Source organism: Schistocerca gregaria, chromosome 5 (assembly GCF_023897955.1).
Source record: "Schistocerca gregaria isolate iqSchGreg1 chromosome 5, iqSchGreg1.2, whole genome shotgun sequence".
NCBI classification, from domain to species: Eukaryota; Metazoa; Arthropoda; class Insecta; order Orthoptera; family Acrididae; genus Schistocerca; species Schistocerca gregaria.
Window position 1 is genome coordinate 273,393,522 of NC_064924.1, and position 18,261 is coordinate 273,411,782.

The window sequence follows — 18,261 nt, forward strand, 5'->3', positions numbered from 1 at the left end:
TAAAGTTTCCCCTTCCAGGGACAATGAATTCACGGTGTTCTTATTTCAATTTCCAGGAGTGTAGTTCATAATGGATCTGTGACCATAAGATTTGTTAGCTTAGTTTCAAAATGCAACCTTGTGCATTTCAGTGTCTCCTTCATTTCTGTCTGAAGAATTTGTCTCTTCATATTTCTCAAAAAGAAAACTATTTTAATCATTAGAATTTCATTTCCCACAATAATGAAGCGATCTTCACTATTATCTTGGAATACAGGTAATGTTTTATCCGGCAACATATTTCCTAATATTTTTGCATGACAAATCGTACCAAAAATAATGTGGTTTTGTGTGATGCATGACTTAAACTGCATACTTTTGTAGTACATAAGTTTAAATATGAAAATCAGCAAGCATGCCACTTTATCTGCAGAAACATGTAAATAAACCCTGTGTCCACTCATTTTGCTTCCGTGTGCTGATCACAGCACAGGAGAGACAATGCCATGCATAAGTGTTTCTGGCCATAAAACGGAACACTGAAAATGTTTATTTTAGTTTGTATGGAATATTGTTTTAGCTATTTTGTGAATAAAGTTTGTGGTGACAGCATGAACTATTGCATAGGCTGGAGCCTAGGTTAGGATGAAAAGCATCAGATTTACATGTTTGCAAAAGTAAAGGGCTGTATTTGGTGCTTTTCATATTTATACTTCCATACTATGAAAAAATTTAGTTTATTTGATGATTTGTATGAAAGGTCTCTCAGTAGATCACTATTTTTTGTACGATAAGTTGTGCAAAAGAGTTGGGTAGTGTCAGGTCGGCAGCTAAAACTGCTACTGGAATGTAGTTCATTTGAAACCACATCAAGACTCATAGTTCTTTAAGCAAGAAATCGACTGATATTTTAAGATCTGATGTCAATGTTATTCATCAAGCAGAATTATAAGTATACAGTTGTGTTGCTTCTGGGGTTGCTCCCAGCATGAAAGAGTAGATCCCGAAATCACAAGCTAATAATCTTTTCTTTCTACAGGCCTTGGCAGTTAATTTGTTTGAAAATGGGGTGCCATACTATATGATAATACTAGAACTAAAAATAAAATAATGTACAGGACAAATATCGATGTTTGTGACAGAGTAAAGGGAAGGAAGGAGAAAGTAAAAGAAGAAGAGAGAGACAAGGGATGAAGACTGGAAAGAGAGCAGAGGCAAGTAGAGGATAGGAACTAGCAGGGACTGAGACATAGAGCTGAATGACTAAATGATATGTTGGAAGAACTGTCCCAGACTGCATTATCCAGACGGGATGATACTTGGAGAAGGACTTACTGAAATTAACCACCAAATGTCAATTAATGTTACCTGTAACTGAGCAACTGAGGTTATCCTTCGGCCATTGTCGCACTATACTGTTTGGATTTGTTGCCCAACTGTCGTATACACACGGTTAGATGTACAGTTCTAACAAAGTTTGTATATGACATGATTTCATCAGAAAATCACACTACTCCTGATCAAATAAGATACTACTTTTTCTACATCTTCAGCTGTTCAAATTTAGTTTACAATTTCCCGTTATCCTGATCCAGACTGAGGAGATAGGTATTACCTATGTAGCTACATACATCAACATGTGATTTAATTCATTTATTAAAAATTAATTGAAATACTGAGATATTTCTGAAGGATTAAAAAGGGATTTATAGATATGTGAACTACCAGCTGTGACACCAAGTTCTTATTTTATAATTGTCCGCATTGCCTTTGTTTTATTTGTATGGTTCAATATGAATTTTTTGTGTGCCATTTTCTTTTCCTGCTCTTGCTACTATTTTAAAATATAGCTTTATACTGTCTGACATAGTTTATAAAGTCTACATTTATTTTACGTTTCAGTTCATTGTGTGTCTTCTTCTAACACTTGACACTTTAGTAGTACCAGCAGTTTTTCATTTTAGACTGTATGTTATTTGTAATGACATACTGTAAGAAAAAATAATTGGTTTAACCCTTCAGAAAACTGTCAACAAATATATCATAGTTCTTAGAACTAGAATATAATCACCCGTTGGCCAGTTTACTTCTTCGTGTCTGCAACACAAAAAGTTTATTTATACTTCACTGAAGCTTCGTGTAATGAATTTGTATTTGTAATGCATGTTTTATTTATTTTTGTTAGCTTCAAAAACAATGCAGAATGATTGGAAATTCCCAGGTCAATGCAGAATTTTCTTGTACAATCAATTGAGAAAATTTTTCAGAATGTTATCTGCACAGATTGCAGTTTGCTTGCTCTCTCTTGATTATTATGTGAACTAAGCTTGAATCACATTGATAAATTGTGTGCTGATTGGTTGGATTCATTTATTATATTAATGTTAAAATCAGCAGCTATCATAATCTTTTACTTTTTCTCTTTGGTTTGTATCCCAAGTTTAAATGTAAATATTTTTATTACTTGTTTACCTGGAAGTTATGTATCGAAATCATCAGAATATTTTGTCCCTCTAAGTCTTGACACAATCTTGCAAATACGTCCTCATCATTCAAAAAATTCATCATCTAGCATGTACATTAAAGAATTTTTTATCGGTGTGCAGGAATGCCCATAAATTCCGTTACTTCTACAAAAGCTACTAACTACAATGTAGTAGTCTGATTTATCATGGATTTTAGTGAAAGTATTTTGCTAGTCAATGTTCATTTAGGCAGAGGACTATAACATTGCTCTATTCTGTCAGAAAAATTTGTACGCAGTCATTTTTTTGTCCCTTTGCCATTTAGAAGGATTTTATGTAAGCTGTTTGTGTTTCAATGTATCCAAATTATGCTTTTACTTATACTGTAGCTTGAAGAAAATTCTTTCTTACAATTCTTTTGCTTATTATTCCTTAAGCCATTGGCACACAGACTGAGCTTTCGAATGTTGACTTTGAGAATACTGAATTCAACATGTTGCTGAATGCTCAGAAATGTTACAACTTATGCAGACGGTATGTGTGCCTCAACGTGGTAAACGCGATCACAGATCACACTGTTTATAAAATGGATGGCTATGAACTTCCAACATTAGCTCTATTAAAATGCATGTTTCATTCATTGTCCATATGCTAGTCATGCTGATCTGTCTGTAGTGTACATAAATAAAAACTTCAGTATCCATTAACATGTTACAAGACAAAAAGAAAGTGCTATGTCTAGTCAGTAAGGATGTTGTTGTGGTCTTCAGTCCTGAGACTGGTTTGATGCAGCTCTCCATGCTACTCTATCCTGTGCAAGCTTCTTCATCTCCCAGTACTTACTGCAACCTACATCCTTCTACATTTACATCTACATCCATACTCCGCAAGCCGCCTGACGGTGTGTGGCGGAGGTTACCTTGAATACCTATATCGGTTCTCCCTTCTATTCCAGTCTCTTATTGAGGTGGAAAGAAGGATTGTCGGTATGCCTCTGTGTGGGCTCTAATCTCTCTGATTTTATCCTCATGGTCTCTTCGCGAGATATACGTAGGAGGGAGTGATATACTGCTTGACTCCTCGGTGAAGCTATGTTCTCGAAACTTCAACAAAAGCCCATACCGAGCTACTGAGCGTCTCTCCTGCAGAGTCTTCCACTGGAGTTTATCTATCATCTCCGTAAAGCTTTCGCGATTACTAAATGATCCTGTAACGAAGCGTGCTGCTTTCTGTTGGATCTTCTCTCTCTCTCCTGTCAACCCTATCTGGTATGGATCTCACACTGCTGAGCAGTATTAAGCAGTGGGCAAACAAATGTACTGTATCCTACTTCCTTTGATTTCGGATTGCATTTCCTTAGGGTTCTTCCAATGAATCTTAGTTTGGCATCTGCTTTACCGATGATCAACATTATATGATCATTCCATTTTAAATCACTCCTAATGCGTACTCCCAGATAATTTATGGAATTAACTGCTTCCAGTTGCTGACATGCTACATTGTAGCTAAATGATAAGGGATCTTTCTTTCTATGTATTCGCAACACATTACACTTGTCTACATTGAGATTCAATTGCCATTCCCTGCACCATGCGTCAATTTGTTGCAGATCCTCCTGCATTTCAGTACAATTTTCCATTGTTACAACCTCACGATATACTAAAGCATCATCCGCAAAAACCCTCATTGAACTTCCAATGTTATCCACAAGGACATTTATATGTATTGTGAATAGCAAAAGTCCTACGACACTCCCCTGCAGCACACCTGAAATCACTCTTACTTCGGAAGACTTCTCTCCATTGAGAATGACATGCTGCATTCTGATATCTAGGAACTCTTCAATCCAATCACACAACTGGTCTGATAGTCCATATGCCCTTACTTTGTTCATTAAACGACTGTGGGGAACTGTATTGAACCCCTTGTGGAAGTCAAGAAACACGGCATCTATGTGGGAACCCGTGTCTATGGCCCTCTGAGTCTCGTGGACGAATTGCGCGAGCTGGGTTTCATACAACTGTCTTTTTCTAAACCCATGCTGATTCCTACAGAGTAGATTTCTAGTCTCCAGAAAAGTCATTATACTCTAACATAATACTTGTTCCAAAATTCTACAACTGATAGACATTAGAGATATAGGTCTATAGTTCTGCACATCTGTTCGGCCCTTGTCCAATCCTTTCGAACGCTGCGCTCTTTTAGAGACCTACGATACACCACTGCAAGTTCCTTCGCGTCCTCTGTGTAAAATCGAACTGGTATCCCATCAGGTCCAGCGACCTTTCCTCTTTTGAGCGATTTTAATTGTTTCTCTATCCCTCTGTCGTCTATTTCGATATCTACCATTTTGTCATCTGTGCGACAATCTAGAGAAGAAACTAGAGTGCAGTCTTCCTCCGTGAAACAGCTTTGGAAAAAGACCTTTAGTATTTCGGCCTTTAGTCTTTCATCCTCTGTTTCAGTACCATTTTGGTCACAGAGTGTCTGGACATTTTGTTTTGATCCACGTACCACTTTGACATAAGACCAAAATCTCAGGTTTTTCTGCCAAGTCAGTACATAGAACTTTACTTTCGAATTCATTGAATGCCTCTTGCATAGCCCTCCTCACACTACATTTCGCTTTGCGTAATTTTTGTTTGTATGCAAGGCTTTGGCTATGTTAACGTTTGCTGTGAAGTTCCCTTTGCTTCCACTTCTGAATCTGCTTAGTGTAGTCATCTCTTGGTCTCCCTCTATGATTTTTACCTTCCACACTGCCCTTCAATGCTAAATTTGTGATCCCTTGATGCCTCAAAACATGTCCTACCAACCGATCCCTTCTTCTAGTCAAGTTGTGCCACAAACTTCACTTCTCCCCAATCCTATTCAATACCTCCTCATTAGTTACGTGATCTACCCACTTTATCTTCAGCATTCTTCTGTAGCACCACATTTCGAAAGCTTCTATTCTCTTCTTGTCCAAACTATTTATTGTCCATGTTTCACTTCCATACATGGCTACACTCCGTACAAATACTTTCAAAAAAGACTTCCTCACACTTGAATCTATATTCGATGTTAACAAATTTCTCTTCTTCAGAAATGCTTTCCTTGCCATTCCCAGTCTACATTTTATATCCTCTCTACTTCGACCATCATCAGTTATTTTACTCCCTAAATAGCAAAACTCCTTTACTACTTTAAGTGTCTCATTTCCTAATCTAATTCCCTCAGCATCACCCGATTTGATTTGACTACAATCCATTATCCTCGTTTTGCTTTTGTTGATGTTCATCTTAAATCCTCCTTTCAAGACACTGTCCATTCCGTTCAACTGCTCTTCCAGGTCCTTTGCTGTCTCTGACAGAATTACAATGTCATCGGTGAACCTCAAAGTTTTTATTTCTTCTCCATGGTTTTTAATACCTACTCCAAATTTTTCTTTTGTTTCTTTTACTGCTTGCTCAATATACAGATTGAATAACATCGGGGAGAGGCCACAACCCTGTCTCACAATCTTCCCAACCCCTGCTTCCCTTTCTTGCCACTCGACTCTTATAACTGCCATCTGATTTCTGTACAAATTCTAAATAGCCTTTAGCTCCCTGTATTTGACCCCTGCCACCTTCAGAATTTGAAAGAAAGTATTCCAGTCAACATTGTCAAAAGCTTTCTCTAAGTCTACAAATGCTAGAAACATAGATTTACCTTTTCTTAATCTAGCTTCTAAGATAAGTTGTAGGGTCAGTATTGCCTCACATGTCCCAGTATTTCTACGGAATCCAAACTGATCTTCCCCGAGGTCAGCTTCTACAAATTTTTCCATTCATCTGTAAAGAATTCGCATTTGTATTTTGCAGCTGTGACTTATTAAACTGATAGTTCGGTAATTTTCACATCTGTCAACACTGGCTTTCTTTCGAATTGGAATTATTATGTTCTTATTGAAGTCTGAGGTTATTTTGCCTGTCTCATACAACTTGCTCACCTGATGGTAGAGGCTTGTCAGGACTGGCTCTCCCAAGGCCGTCAGTAGTTCTAATGAATTGTTGTCTACTCCCGGGGCCTTGTTTTGACTCAGGTCTTTCAGTGCTCTGTCAAACTCTTCACACAATATCATATCTCCCATTTCATCTTCATCTACACTATCTTCCATCACCATAATACTGCCCTCAAGTACATCGTCCTTGTATAGACCCTCTATACACTCCTTACACCTTTCTACTTTCCCTTCTGTGCCTAGTACTGGTTTTCGATTTGAGCTCTTAGATACACCTCTGGTTGGTGATAGAAGGACCCAATTATTTTATGCCCACCCTTGATACTGAGTCTTGCCCAAACACTCTCACATGCAGCTTCAATTTCTGTCCTGGTGGAATTGAGTTTCTTGTCTACTGCAACAAGTACAATACCTACATTTCTCACTGGCTAGCCTTTTGATACACACTTAAATTTTTGCGAAAAATATCACTGCTATCAATTTTGGGTTTCAATCAGCTTTCTGTACCTAGTGTGACGTGAGGCACTGGGAAGGGGTCCTCACGAGGTACTATCACCCAGGCCAGGTGACCCAAGGTTTTTTAACGAGGTGTTACTCCTTCCCTTCCTCCTTTCTCAGCCGTGCTTGGGACCGGCTATGGCAGAGTTTCTGTTTTTGTTATTGTTTATAATTTTGCACATAACCATTCTCCTGAAATTTGGAGACCCTAATCTGTTGAAAAATCGACCATCTTGTGCTGTTATGAACTTATTAGAATCTACAGATTTTTTTACAGCCTATTTTTTTGTTTTGGAGAATGTCAGTTTATGTTGTTTCTATGTCTATTGCTCTCTGATCTTCTATGGATGATGTCACTTGCTACTGCTCATGATGCTATATATATGTTTTTCACTGTTTGGATCACATTTCTTGTTTTACTGGTGATGTCTTCTTCACTGCAGCTTTGAAATGAATTTATTCCTTCATGTACAAAAAAAATGCCTTGTAGTTAGTGTTATAATTAGGACTTTTTGCTTGGCTTCATTTTGCTCCCAAGACTTTTTCATTTGCTTGTTTAGTTGATGAGTCTGTAACTATGGGCAAACATCAGTTGTGCAACTCAGAGCTACTATATTTTGAAGCATAGACTCATTAGAAAATCCTTTTCGACCCTTTCTTTAAGACTATGTGCATAATTTTTGTACTTTGTGTTGATCCATTTATATGTTCGTGTTGGTTTAACATGTTATGCCAACCTGAAGCATTTTATTGAAATCTGTTATATAACGCATACAGCCATTTTGTGCGTACTTTTGTCATTATATCAGTAGTTTCATCAGCACCATAATTTTTTTTGCTCATCAGTGCTGCATTTTCCTCTTTCAAGAGTGCTATTTCATCTTTTTAAGTGCCTCAGTGTATGTGTCTAGAAATTTGACAATTTAATTTTTTGAAGTTCACTTTATTAATCACCTCTACACATTTGTCATGCTTACACAGAACATGACCAAGGAAACTTGTCATTTTCAAATTGACCTTCATGTACTTCTCTTGAAGCCAGAAGCTACACTTCAAACATAATATACCTTTATACACTCGTTTTTCACATACCTTACATGATTAACTACTAAATGTACTGTCAGTGCCATCATCCATCATGTTTCCTGGAATTCTTAATAAAAGAGAACTTTTAGGATATGTAGCACTAGGCAAGGTATACTTTACCAAAAACAAATGTTAAAGTTAATTTTGTCTGCACTTGTAGTAATTAGTTATCACCAAACTAATAAAAATTTCCCCTTATATTACCTAAAATGAACATTTTAAAATTAAAATTAAAAGTGAAACAGTTACCTTTAAAAAGATGCTGCCTCCTGAATTAAAGTTAATAGTTGCTCCCTGCCTACTACTGCTTGCTTAATATTAACTGACAGCGTGGAATTCAGATAGTCAAGTTTGAGGTTCCGGAAGTATTTGTTAAGAAGAATCGGGAGATGATGCTTGAAGTAAGGAAATTGTAACATCCTGGAAAAGATCTTTTTGGAAAGAGGAGAAGGATCCCCATTTCGGTTTAGGAGTGTTCATCCTCGGTTTTTACTCACTGTGTTATTTGTGCATCAGATGAAGTGGTTTTTCCGGTTGAGGCTACCACTGAGTGAAAGGAAATCTTGAACTAGGACAGGCTTATGGAATTTGGTTTTCAGCATATGCTAAAAACAAATATTAATAAAGTACAAAAGAAGGAGTACAGCCTGTTTTAGTGGTGTGTGTGTGTGTGTGTGTGTGTGTGTGTGTGTGTGTGTGTGTGTGTGTGTGTGTGTTTTCGTGTTTTCTATATACACATATACTCATCTCTGTATGCGTGCATTTCTGCATGTGTTCTCCATTAAGCAGTCACTTTATCTCTTGTCATCTGCTTATTGTGTCAAGGATGTTTTGTGGTTTACTGTAACCACAGCTGTGTACTTGTATTGACACTTCACGTACAACTGCAGGCTCACCTTGGAGATTGCGTTGGCCTAAAACAGACTCTCAGCAACAGCAGCAGCACCGTAGCAGTGAAGAATGGCATGCTATTCTGGAAATGTCAAGACTGGAAGACCAGCGGATGCCTCTGCCACCTGACCTCTTGCAGGTAGTAAAGGGCACATTTATGAATATATACTTTGAACTAAGTAGCCAAGAAATTTAAAAAGTAAAATTTGTAACAGACACTCTCAGGAATGGTGATTGCACTCTAACTGTATTTTACATTCCATATATCCTAACTGTGGTGTGCGTACGTAAGACCTTCGGTACACACACCATAAGATTATTTGACTTGTTACTCTAACGAAGTAGGCGAGTGTGAGCAATATGTCTTGTGGTCTTATCATGGCGTGTTTATCTTCTGCCGTTAAGTCAGATGATAGAAATTCCACTTGCACGCTCAGAGTAGCAGATTGACGGTGACCAACTTTAAACAGAACTTGATTAATTTTCACACACATTTATTAAAATAATAACAAGCATGAACCTTACGTAACTTGATTCTGGATGCTATTTACAATTGACAATCTGAAGTTCCTTTGGTCTTGGTACGTTAATCTTATTCTCACGTATCTCTGTTACTTGACAAAGTGTCTATACATTTATCTTCATGGCTATGTACAGGAATATGATAGTCTTATTAGGCGCAGACTGAAACTTGACTATAGACTGGTACAGACTAATGCAGACTCATACAGACTGGTGCAGACAAATGCAGACTGACTAATCGGAGGTCTGTACACTCGTTATAATACCTCGCACGTTCAGGTATCACTGCGCGAGTGTGATCCGCGAGAAGTAAAGGTTCTGGCTGCGTTACATATTAATGCGCAGATCGGCGGAAGCAGAATTTGGTCCGTCTCTAAGGCACTGCCATCTCGTAGTGCGGAGACTGACGAGTGCTGCACCTGCGCTGTTGTGCTTTGCAGGGTGCGCTCTAGTGGGAAAGTTGTGTACGCGCTAACTACGCGGAACTATGTACACAACACTAACAAAAGCTAATAAGAACAAAATTGTTGTGGTATTGTGAGCAACTTCTTGCTGGAGAGTTACATCACTGTAACTGTCATTTGGTTGGTGTGGCTGTGGGATTACGAGATTATCGTTTTCAGTATTTAATACACATCATGTGTTTGTTTCTGAATCACAACTGACAGCTACGTATTACTAGTCATACTCACCTGATATGGCCTCTTTGCCATATCATCTGTTTCACTTTTTTGTATCAAATAGCCCATTTAACACTTTGGGTCCTGAACCATAGTGTATAAACCTCTAGTGAAAGGCCTCATTGTTTTCAATGGTTTCTGTTATAGCAACAAAAAAAAAAACAGCTGCCAACATAAGTAACTTAGAGGTAGATATCTTCAGAGTAGTGAAGCGGTTTAAATCACTTACTAAAAGCAAGTCTTCCAGTCTAGACTGTATACCAGTTAGGTTCCTTTCAGAGTATGCTCCATACTTAACAGTCACAAACAATTGCTCGCTCAACAAAAGATCCATACCCAAAGACTGGAAAGTTGAATAGGTCACACCAATATTCATGTTGAACGTCGATATGCAGCATGATTTTAGAACGAATATTGTATTTGAACATAATGAATTACCTTGAAGAGAATGGTGTATCGACACACAGTGAATACAGATTTAGAAAACATCATTCTTTGGAAACACAACTAGCTCTTTAAACACACAAAGTGTTGAGTGCTATTCGCAAGGGATTTCAAATTGATTCCATATTTCTATATTTCCAGAGGGCTTTTGACACTGTACAACACTACTGGCTTGTAGTGAAATGTATGCGTATGGAATATCGTCTCAGTTATGTGACTGGATTCAGGATTTTCTGTCAGAGAAGTCACAGTTTGTATTAGTTGACGGACAGTCACCAAATACTACATAGGTGATTTCTGGCGTTCCTAAAGCAACTGCCTACACTACGCTTGTCCATCCTCTTTTGAAGTACTGCTGCGCAGTCTGGTATTCCTACCATATAGACTTAACGGAGTACATCAAGAAAGGTCAAAGAAGAACAGCACATTTTGTATTATCACAAAATAGGGAGAAAGTGTCAGTGACATGATGCAGGACTTGGAGTGGAGATATAGTAAAACAAAGGCATTTGTTCTTGTAGCGGAATCTTCTCACGAAATTTCAATCACAAACTTTCTCCTCTGAATGCGAAAATATTATGTTGTCACTGACCTACTTAGGGAGAAATGATCATCATAATAAAATAAAGGAAATCGGAACTCGCACGGAAAGATATAGGTTATCACTTTTTCTGTGTACTGTTCGAGATTGGAATAATACAGAATTATTGTGAAGGTGGTTAAATGAACCATCTGCCAGCCACTTAAGTGTGATTTGCAGAGTATCCGTGTCGATGCAGACAAATGATATTACCCGTATTGAAAAGCCCGAACTTTCTAGTTTAAAACTGTGTAATATTTCCTTCTTTTAATTAATATATGCTTCCAAGAAACTTTCAAGTATAATTTTGTTTTTTGAAAGAGGAAAAATTGGTCAAGAATATACCCATTTAATCTTCCAGAAGAAAATTACATTTTTTTTTCCACAAAAATTTTAATAAAGATCTCTGCTGCTTGTTTTATCTACAGTAACCTCATTTGTCTTTATATTAAGATGCAGTTTTGGTCTTTGTAAGAAAATTTTTAAAACACAGTAATTTGCACAATACCATTTCACATTCACTATGCTGATAGCTTGTGTCTTTTGCCACCCTTTTCCAGTAAGTATTTTGCATCCGAGAGAACATGCTGCACTTTGTTTTGTTTCTGTTTCTTCCCTATCTGCATGTCACTCATTTCCAGGAAATGGTTTGCATTTGCTAGCCTGGTGAGTCCCGATGTACTAGGTCATGGCTCGAAATCTCTGCTATCTGCATGATCTGCACAGATAATTGTCGTAAACTGTGATATTGTGTGGCATTTTCCAGTTACATTGTTGTAAAATATACCAGCATTTCCCATCACTATTAGTAGGATGTGTAATGCCAACTGTCTCCACCACTTCTCAGTCCGGTGCCTCGTATGACAGTAGTTGGTCTGATAAGTCAACACCCAACTTGTTTTTATTATAGTCCACCACACAAGCTGGCTTTGACATCTTCCTGCCTCGCTTATCGGTGAAGATCACCATCCCAGCAATATGCCTTGTACTTATCATCTGCACATCCCTTTTGTCCTTCCAGCAGAATGCTAAGATATTTTCCTTTGTGCCTAAAAATTAGTTCACCTTGCTGAAGTTTTGAATCTTTTATAGCACAAGGTAAACCCTGTCTAGATTTTCATGTTGTTCCCACAACAGCATCTTTTGCAGCTTCCAGTTCTGAAGCAATGGTTGGACTCGTGTAGAATCGGTTTGTAACCTTTTCCTGACAGATTCCCAAGTAGTGTCAGACCTCTCGCCTGCATAAACAGAAAAATTCCAGACATAACCTGTGTCTGACTCTGATAACATTTACACTTTTTTCCCATATTTATTTGGCTTGAAATACACATGGCCAAGAAATTTGCACGTAACTTAATCTGTTGTAATATTTTGAGATGGTGTGTATGCACACTTGTAATTAGCTGACAGTACCCAGGAGGGGTCTCACCTTGTGTAGTGCATTATAGCCAGCTTCTCCTTTTTTCTTGCAACTGAGTTGTCAATGGTGTGAAAGTTTCTCGAAATAGAAAGAAACTTACCATGGCTCAAGAAGTCTGGACAGAAATTACACAGCACAGTAAGAGTCTTAGACCAGTGCTTTCATATACAAGGTCTCACACACATATGGACTATAATTGCCAGAAACTTTATTTCTGTGAGAGTAAATCCTTTCTACTTTGATAATGAACAGGTATGTGAAAGGGAATTTGTAATTTCCTTGGGCTTTGTTGGACATACAGATTAGTTTTCTGCATTATATGACTAACCATACTGTCAGTAAGTAAACATGACAATAAGTGTAGAGATGCGCTGTTCTGGTCTAAACTGATAAGGTTGCACTTTCCATATTGTCCTGAGAATATATTGGTGTCTGGTACATGATCAGTAGTCTTCCAGTCTTCCTCAAAATCACTATGGCGTGAAGTTCCTCGGCCTCGTGCTTGGCATTTGGCCTTGTGCACTCTTTGGGCATAGTATCAACAGGAATAATGTCAATATTTGTTTTTGAAGAACTTGTATGCCTGCTTCCTCATCTGAATCTACCATAAAAGGTAGTATTTGCAAATAAAATCACTCCCTACAGTAATTATGTACTAAAAGCTCTTTCAATTGTAACTGAATAAAGATATTGTGTATTTTATTATCTGCATTCCTTCATCAATAAAGTCCATCAGAATCATGTTAATTATCAGCATCTGAAAAAACAACAACACTTTCTTCAAAATCACCACCCCTCCCCCCCACCCCCAAAAAAGTGGTATTTCACCCTTGCCCAGCGTGCCCATACCATCTAGCGTCAAATACTTCCATTATAGTCTCTGCTGTGCCTCCCAGACCAATGGCAGCTCTAAGAACATATAAAGGAAGGAAGGGGATGATTGAGAATGCTCATCCATAAAATTACGGGCATCGGATTTTCGGGCAGGCCAGGCGCATCTGTATGTTTACAGGCCTTCAGCTACTAAGTGTTAACAATAAGAAAAAAGATTCACCAGAAATCTTAATATTCTTTGTTATCAGAAGTAGACATTTTTTTAATTTCGTAGGCTTCCGCGGCCAGAGTCAGTCGAGATAAAAGTTTTCTGGGTTTGGTACCGCGTCATAATGTAAAAACTACTTCTGGGTCTAAGAAGAAGGCCCCAGCAATCGTGGCCGAAACGTTGGCTTTCCTATAGCAGCAGCCGTTTTTACATTATGACGCGGGTACCGAACCCGGAAAACTAAAATGTAGATGTTTTTTGTAGCGAACTTGTGCGTCCATCTGCATAAGCCATGTTAACAGAGTCTCTGCTACTGTGGTTTGCAACATTGATTGGCATGTGTGGTTGAAGAAATTTAGAGGTGGTTTCATTGAGCTATATCTGGTGAAAATGGTGTATAAATTGTAGCTCTGCCCATGACAGTGCTGCCACCTCATATGTTGCTGGAGGAGTTTCAGTAAAGTCAGCTGTTACTTTAATTCTGTAAACACCACTTCTGTTTCCTTAAAGGTTTTTAGTAATTAATATTCAACTACTGTAATTTTAATCTTGTTTTAAAGGTGTTAAGGATGGTCAGAGTAAATCAATTTCTCACTAGCCAAAATGTTTCCCATACTATATTAGTATTACTAGCATAGACTATAACTTGGTATCTATTGAATGAGGGGAGCGGGTAGAGTGCACAGTCTTTGCTACTGGCTTAGTGCATCTCCGTGTACTGTAAATACACAGTGCAGGCAACACAGACTAGTGCTTTAAGCTTCCACAAAAGGACCAATGTGTACAGTCGATGTAATTATCGGTTAAATACTTTGTGGTGTCGAAATTGAGACCACTGTTTGTATCGATATGTTAAATAATGAAAACCGATGGATATAGTGCAACAAAACACTGATAGCGACAGCACAGTTCAGTGGCAAAGCAGACAACAATAGAGTCGACACTGGCCACTAGTACACTGCACAGTTAGGAACAAACATCTGCAAATCAGCTAGCAAGAACTACAGGGTGTCCCACAAAAGACACCTGGGATGGGTCCGCAGATCAGGCAGCGAGGCCACCGGCTGCCGCCTCTGCATCTGCCGGCCGCCGCCACTGCACATGCAGGCCACTGCCACTGTATCCGCTGTGCCACTGCGCCCGATTCTGTGTGCCAGTAGTTGGCTGTGCACCTGCTTCCCCTGAGTTAAGCATAAACAGTGTTGCCATCTGATTAACTTAAGCTTATCTTTATTTACAGTAGGTGCTCAAAATGATGTCCCTCTGTGGTAAGGTCAGTCTGACATTTCCTATGCGCATTTGCAAACTCTCGCCAAATTTCAGCTGCCGACATCTGGGAAATGGCTAGCCAACTGTTCAAGCATGTGGGGATTCATTGCATACACCTGGTCTTGTAACACTCCCCAAACATAACAATCACACAGATTTAGATCTGGAGAATCACAAGGCCGGTCCACTATCCTATCATCAAAAACACTTCGTATTGCTGTCATTAGAAGCATTGGCAGTGTGCGGTGTTGCAGTGTCCTGCATGAAATAACTATACATCCTTTCATTAGGTGTTGGTTCCCGAAAAAAGGATGCAGTTTGTTGTTCACATACCTGTCAGAATGTATTGTTTTGTGGAAAAAGATTGCTCCAGTAATAAATCTTGCACTAATTGCGCACCACACTCCTCTTTACCCATCATGCAGGGGTTGTTGATGTAATTCATGAAGATTTTCGAAGCTCCAATGTGGATTGTTCTGAGAATTTACATACCCTGACAAATGCAGCCACGTTTCATCAGAAAAAAAAAAAAGCATCTCAGGATCAACTTTCCCATCGCGCACAGACTGTAACAGCCTGTTGCAATGACGACATCCAACAACAGTATCTGAGTTCCTCAGTTGATGCACTACTGTTATTTGGTATGGTTTCAATTACTGTTTGTGCACAGCTCTGTGAGCAGGTGCTCCTGACACACCAGTCTGAAATGCCAAACTGCACAGAGATTTTCTTGGACACCTTTACAAGGCATCCCCTGTCCAGTCTGATTTTTTGAAACACAAGGTTCTCTAGGCCTTTGTTTGTGTAACACGGATCCAGTCTCTTGAAATTTCTTCACTAATCATTGAATCATTGAGAACATGCACACTGGGAAAATTTCTTATGAATTTGACGACATTCTACATGTAGTTCTGTTTTTGCATAGCTCAACACAAGAAACACCTATTTATCCTCGTTGTGTATCATACCGAATGGAAACTTGACAGGAAACTCAAAACAAAACACCTAAACATATATCATATACACCTAAACACTCAGCTGCACAGTATAGAAGACACACACACGGTATTTCTGTCTGAGGACCGGGCCCTGCGACATATGAGCAGGGAAATCCATGGGCTCAGCACAATTGCAAAAGTGACGTCTAGCGACAATATTTGAAGGAATTAAACTTGACAAAAAACTCAAAAGAAGACACCAGTACACTGTCGTACAGTGTATGGGGCATGTGAGAAAAATTGGTGTCCGACAACTATGCCTAGTGACAACCGGCAGATGCAGCGGCAATAGCTGGCAATTGCACCGTGCGACCTACGGACCCCTAATCGGTGTCTTTCATGGGGCATCCTGTATGAGGAAAAGAATGTCCTTATTCTCAGAAATGAGTCACAGGTGTTTGCAAAGTCTGTATCTAAAAATTGCTGAGAAGAGTTCTTTAAAATTAAAAGACAGTCAAAGATGAACCAAGCTTATCACCCAAAGTTAAGCAGGGCTTCATTTTGAGAAATTCTGTAGTGAAAATTGCATTGGAAGAATTTGTGTCAAAGAAACATAAGACTCCATCAGCAGCTGATATAGTGAAAAACGAATACTTTAATTTCTGTGAATATTCTGAAAAACATCCAAAAAAGTTCAATCCAAAGGAGGACAAACTTGATCACTTTCTAATTCAATGCAAAGTGTAAACCATGACTTCATTGAGTTCTTAAAGAAGCTGTTATGCATGTTTCCAGGAAATGCTGAAGTTGAAAGAGGCTGTTCTATTAACAAAGAAGTTTTAGTCGAAAACTTAGAAGAAGATACAATGGTTGCAGAAAGAAGTGTTCATATTGCAGTACAAATATTAGGTGGTTTACTTAATAATGAGAAACAAGTGAATGTGGACATTACAAAATCTATGATACTAACTGTGAAAAATACTTCATCAAAAGGTAGAGAAGCCTTAAAAAAGAAAAAAATCTGATGGAAATGAAGTGGCCAATCTTAAAAGAAGAAGAATAGTTCAAGAAATAAAAGTGTTCAAAAATAAAAAGCAGATGCGGGAAAAGACAAAATTAGCAGCCGAAGTTTTCAATATTGAAATTTAAAGTTTAGCTAAAAACCTTAAACATTGAATCTTTTACTGTGAAGTTAAACATTTGACATAAATTTTGTACCTTCAAAATTGTTATATTGTCTAAAGGAAAACTGTAAGTTTTCACTACATTACTATGTTAAAACAATTTGTGTTTTAATTGATGTCATGACAAGTATATCTGAAAATAGTCATACCTGTCCTATATGAAAGTTATGTTTTTACAGTATTTTATGAATATTTTACTAAGTCATACATAATTACATTATTCATGCTGACATAAGTGATTTAAGAATTATTACATTCAGCTTTCATTTCAACCAGCTTTCAGGTTCATAAAAAAGCACTTTTGACATTGTACCGTGCATATCTTCAAGAGGCCATGAATATAACTAAAGAGGTAATGCAAAAGGCATGAAAAGATCATAAATTTGATCCTCTGAAAATCTGTGGACACCCTTTTATAGGTCAGGTTGGAAGTTCTTTTAGAAAACCTGGAGTTCTCAGGGAATTCTGCATGTATAACCTTGCATTTAAATTGAACTTTATTGAGTTTTATGGAGCACAAATTTAAAATATTTAATATATTGAAATGTGTTAGTTATCTGAATATTAACCCATATAAATTATCAATATTTAAAAACTGTGGTTATAGCTGGTGTATAGCTCAGCTGAAAGAAAAGCCATAGTTGTGGTATGCTACCACCCTCCTGCCGCCTCCCCCCACCATTAATTTATCAGGAGCTTCATGACACCATCTTCCCCCTTACACATGTATTTCTCATTGAATTTTTTTTTCTAAGTTTGAGTAGCCATCCTGTAGGCGCAGTGATGGCTTGTGCAGAACTGTACAAATGTGCTACGATGTTGTGACCATAGCCTTTAGACTTACAAAGATAGTAATGCTAACTGAATGGAAAGTATTAATTTTACGTATACAAATTGAACTGTTTGAGTCTATTTAAATTTTATAATTAATTGTTTAACATTGCAAGGAATAAAACCAAATAAAATGAAAAAAGACAGAAGTTAATCACACACAAGACAACGAACTGCCAGTCCATGTGCTAGACCACTCAGTCGCAACGGCTTTCCAGAAATTCCTCATATTTTGCACCTGCACAATATGCTAATGCAGTTTCAAGGAAAATGTTGACTTGGTGCTGTGAGCAATGTAGCACTTGCAGTGTGGGCAGGAGTGACATCACATCAAAAGTAGACACTGTGTCCTTTTCTGAGTTGATCATAGTGCAGCTAACAATCTTGTCAGCACTGGACACTAGTTTCTAATCATTGCAGAGAGAACACTACAAGTCATGTTTCTGT

The 18,261-nt window shown here is 38.1% G+C and overlaps 1 protein-coding gene across 1 annotated transcript in view; it reads left to right on the forward strand.

The window, feature by feature from the left end:
• LOC126271942 (scm-like with four MBT domains protein 1) overlaps positions 1-18,261 on the forward strand; it is a 161,551-nt gene that overhangs the window by 64,171 nt on the left and 79,119 nt on the right. The window contains exon 6 of the mRNA XM_049974369.1: positions 8,904-9,043. Coding sequence (XP_049830326.1) covers positions 8,904-9,043 — 140 coding nt within the window. The remainder of the gene's footprint in view (positions 1-8,903; positions 9,044-18,261) is intronic.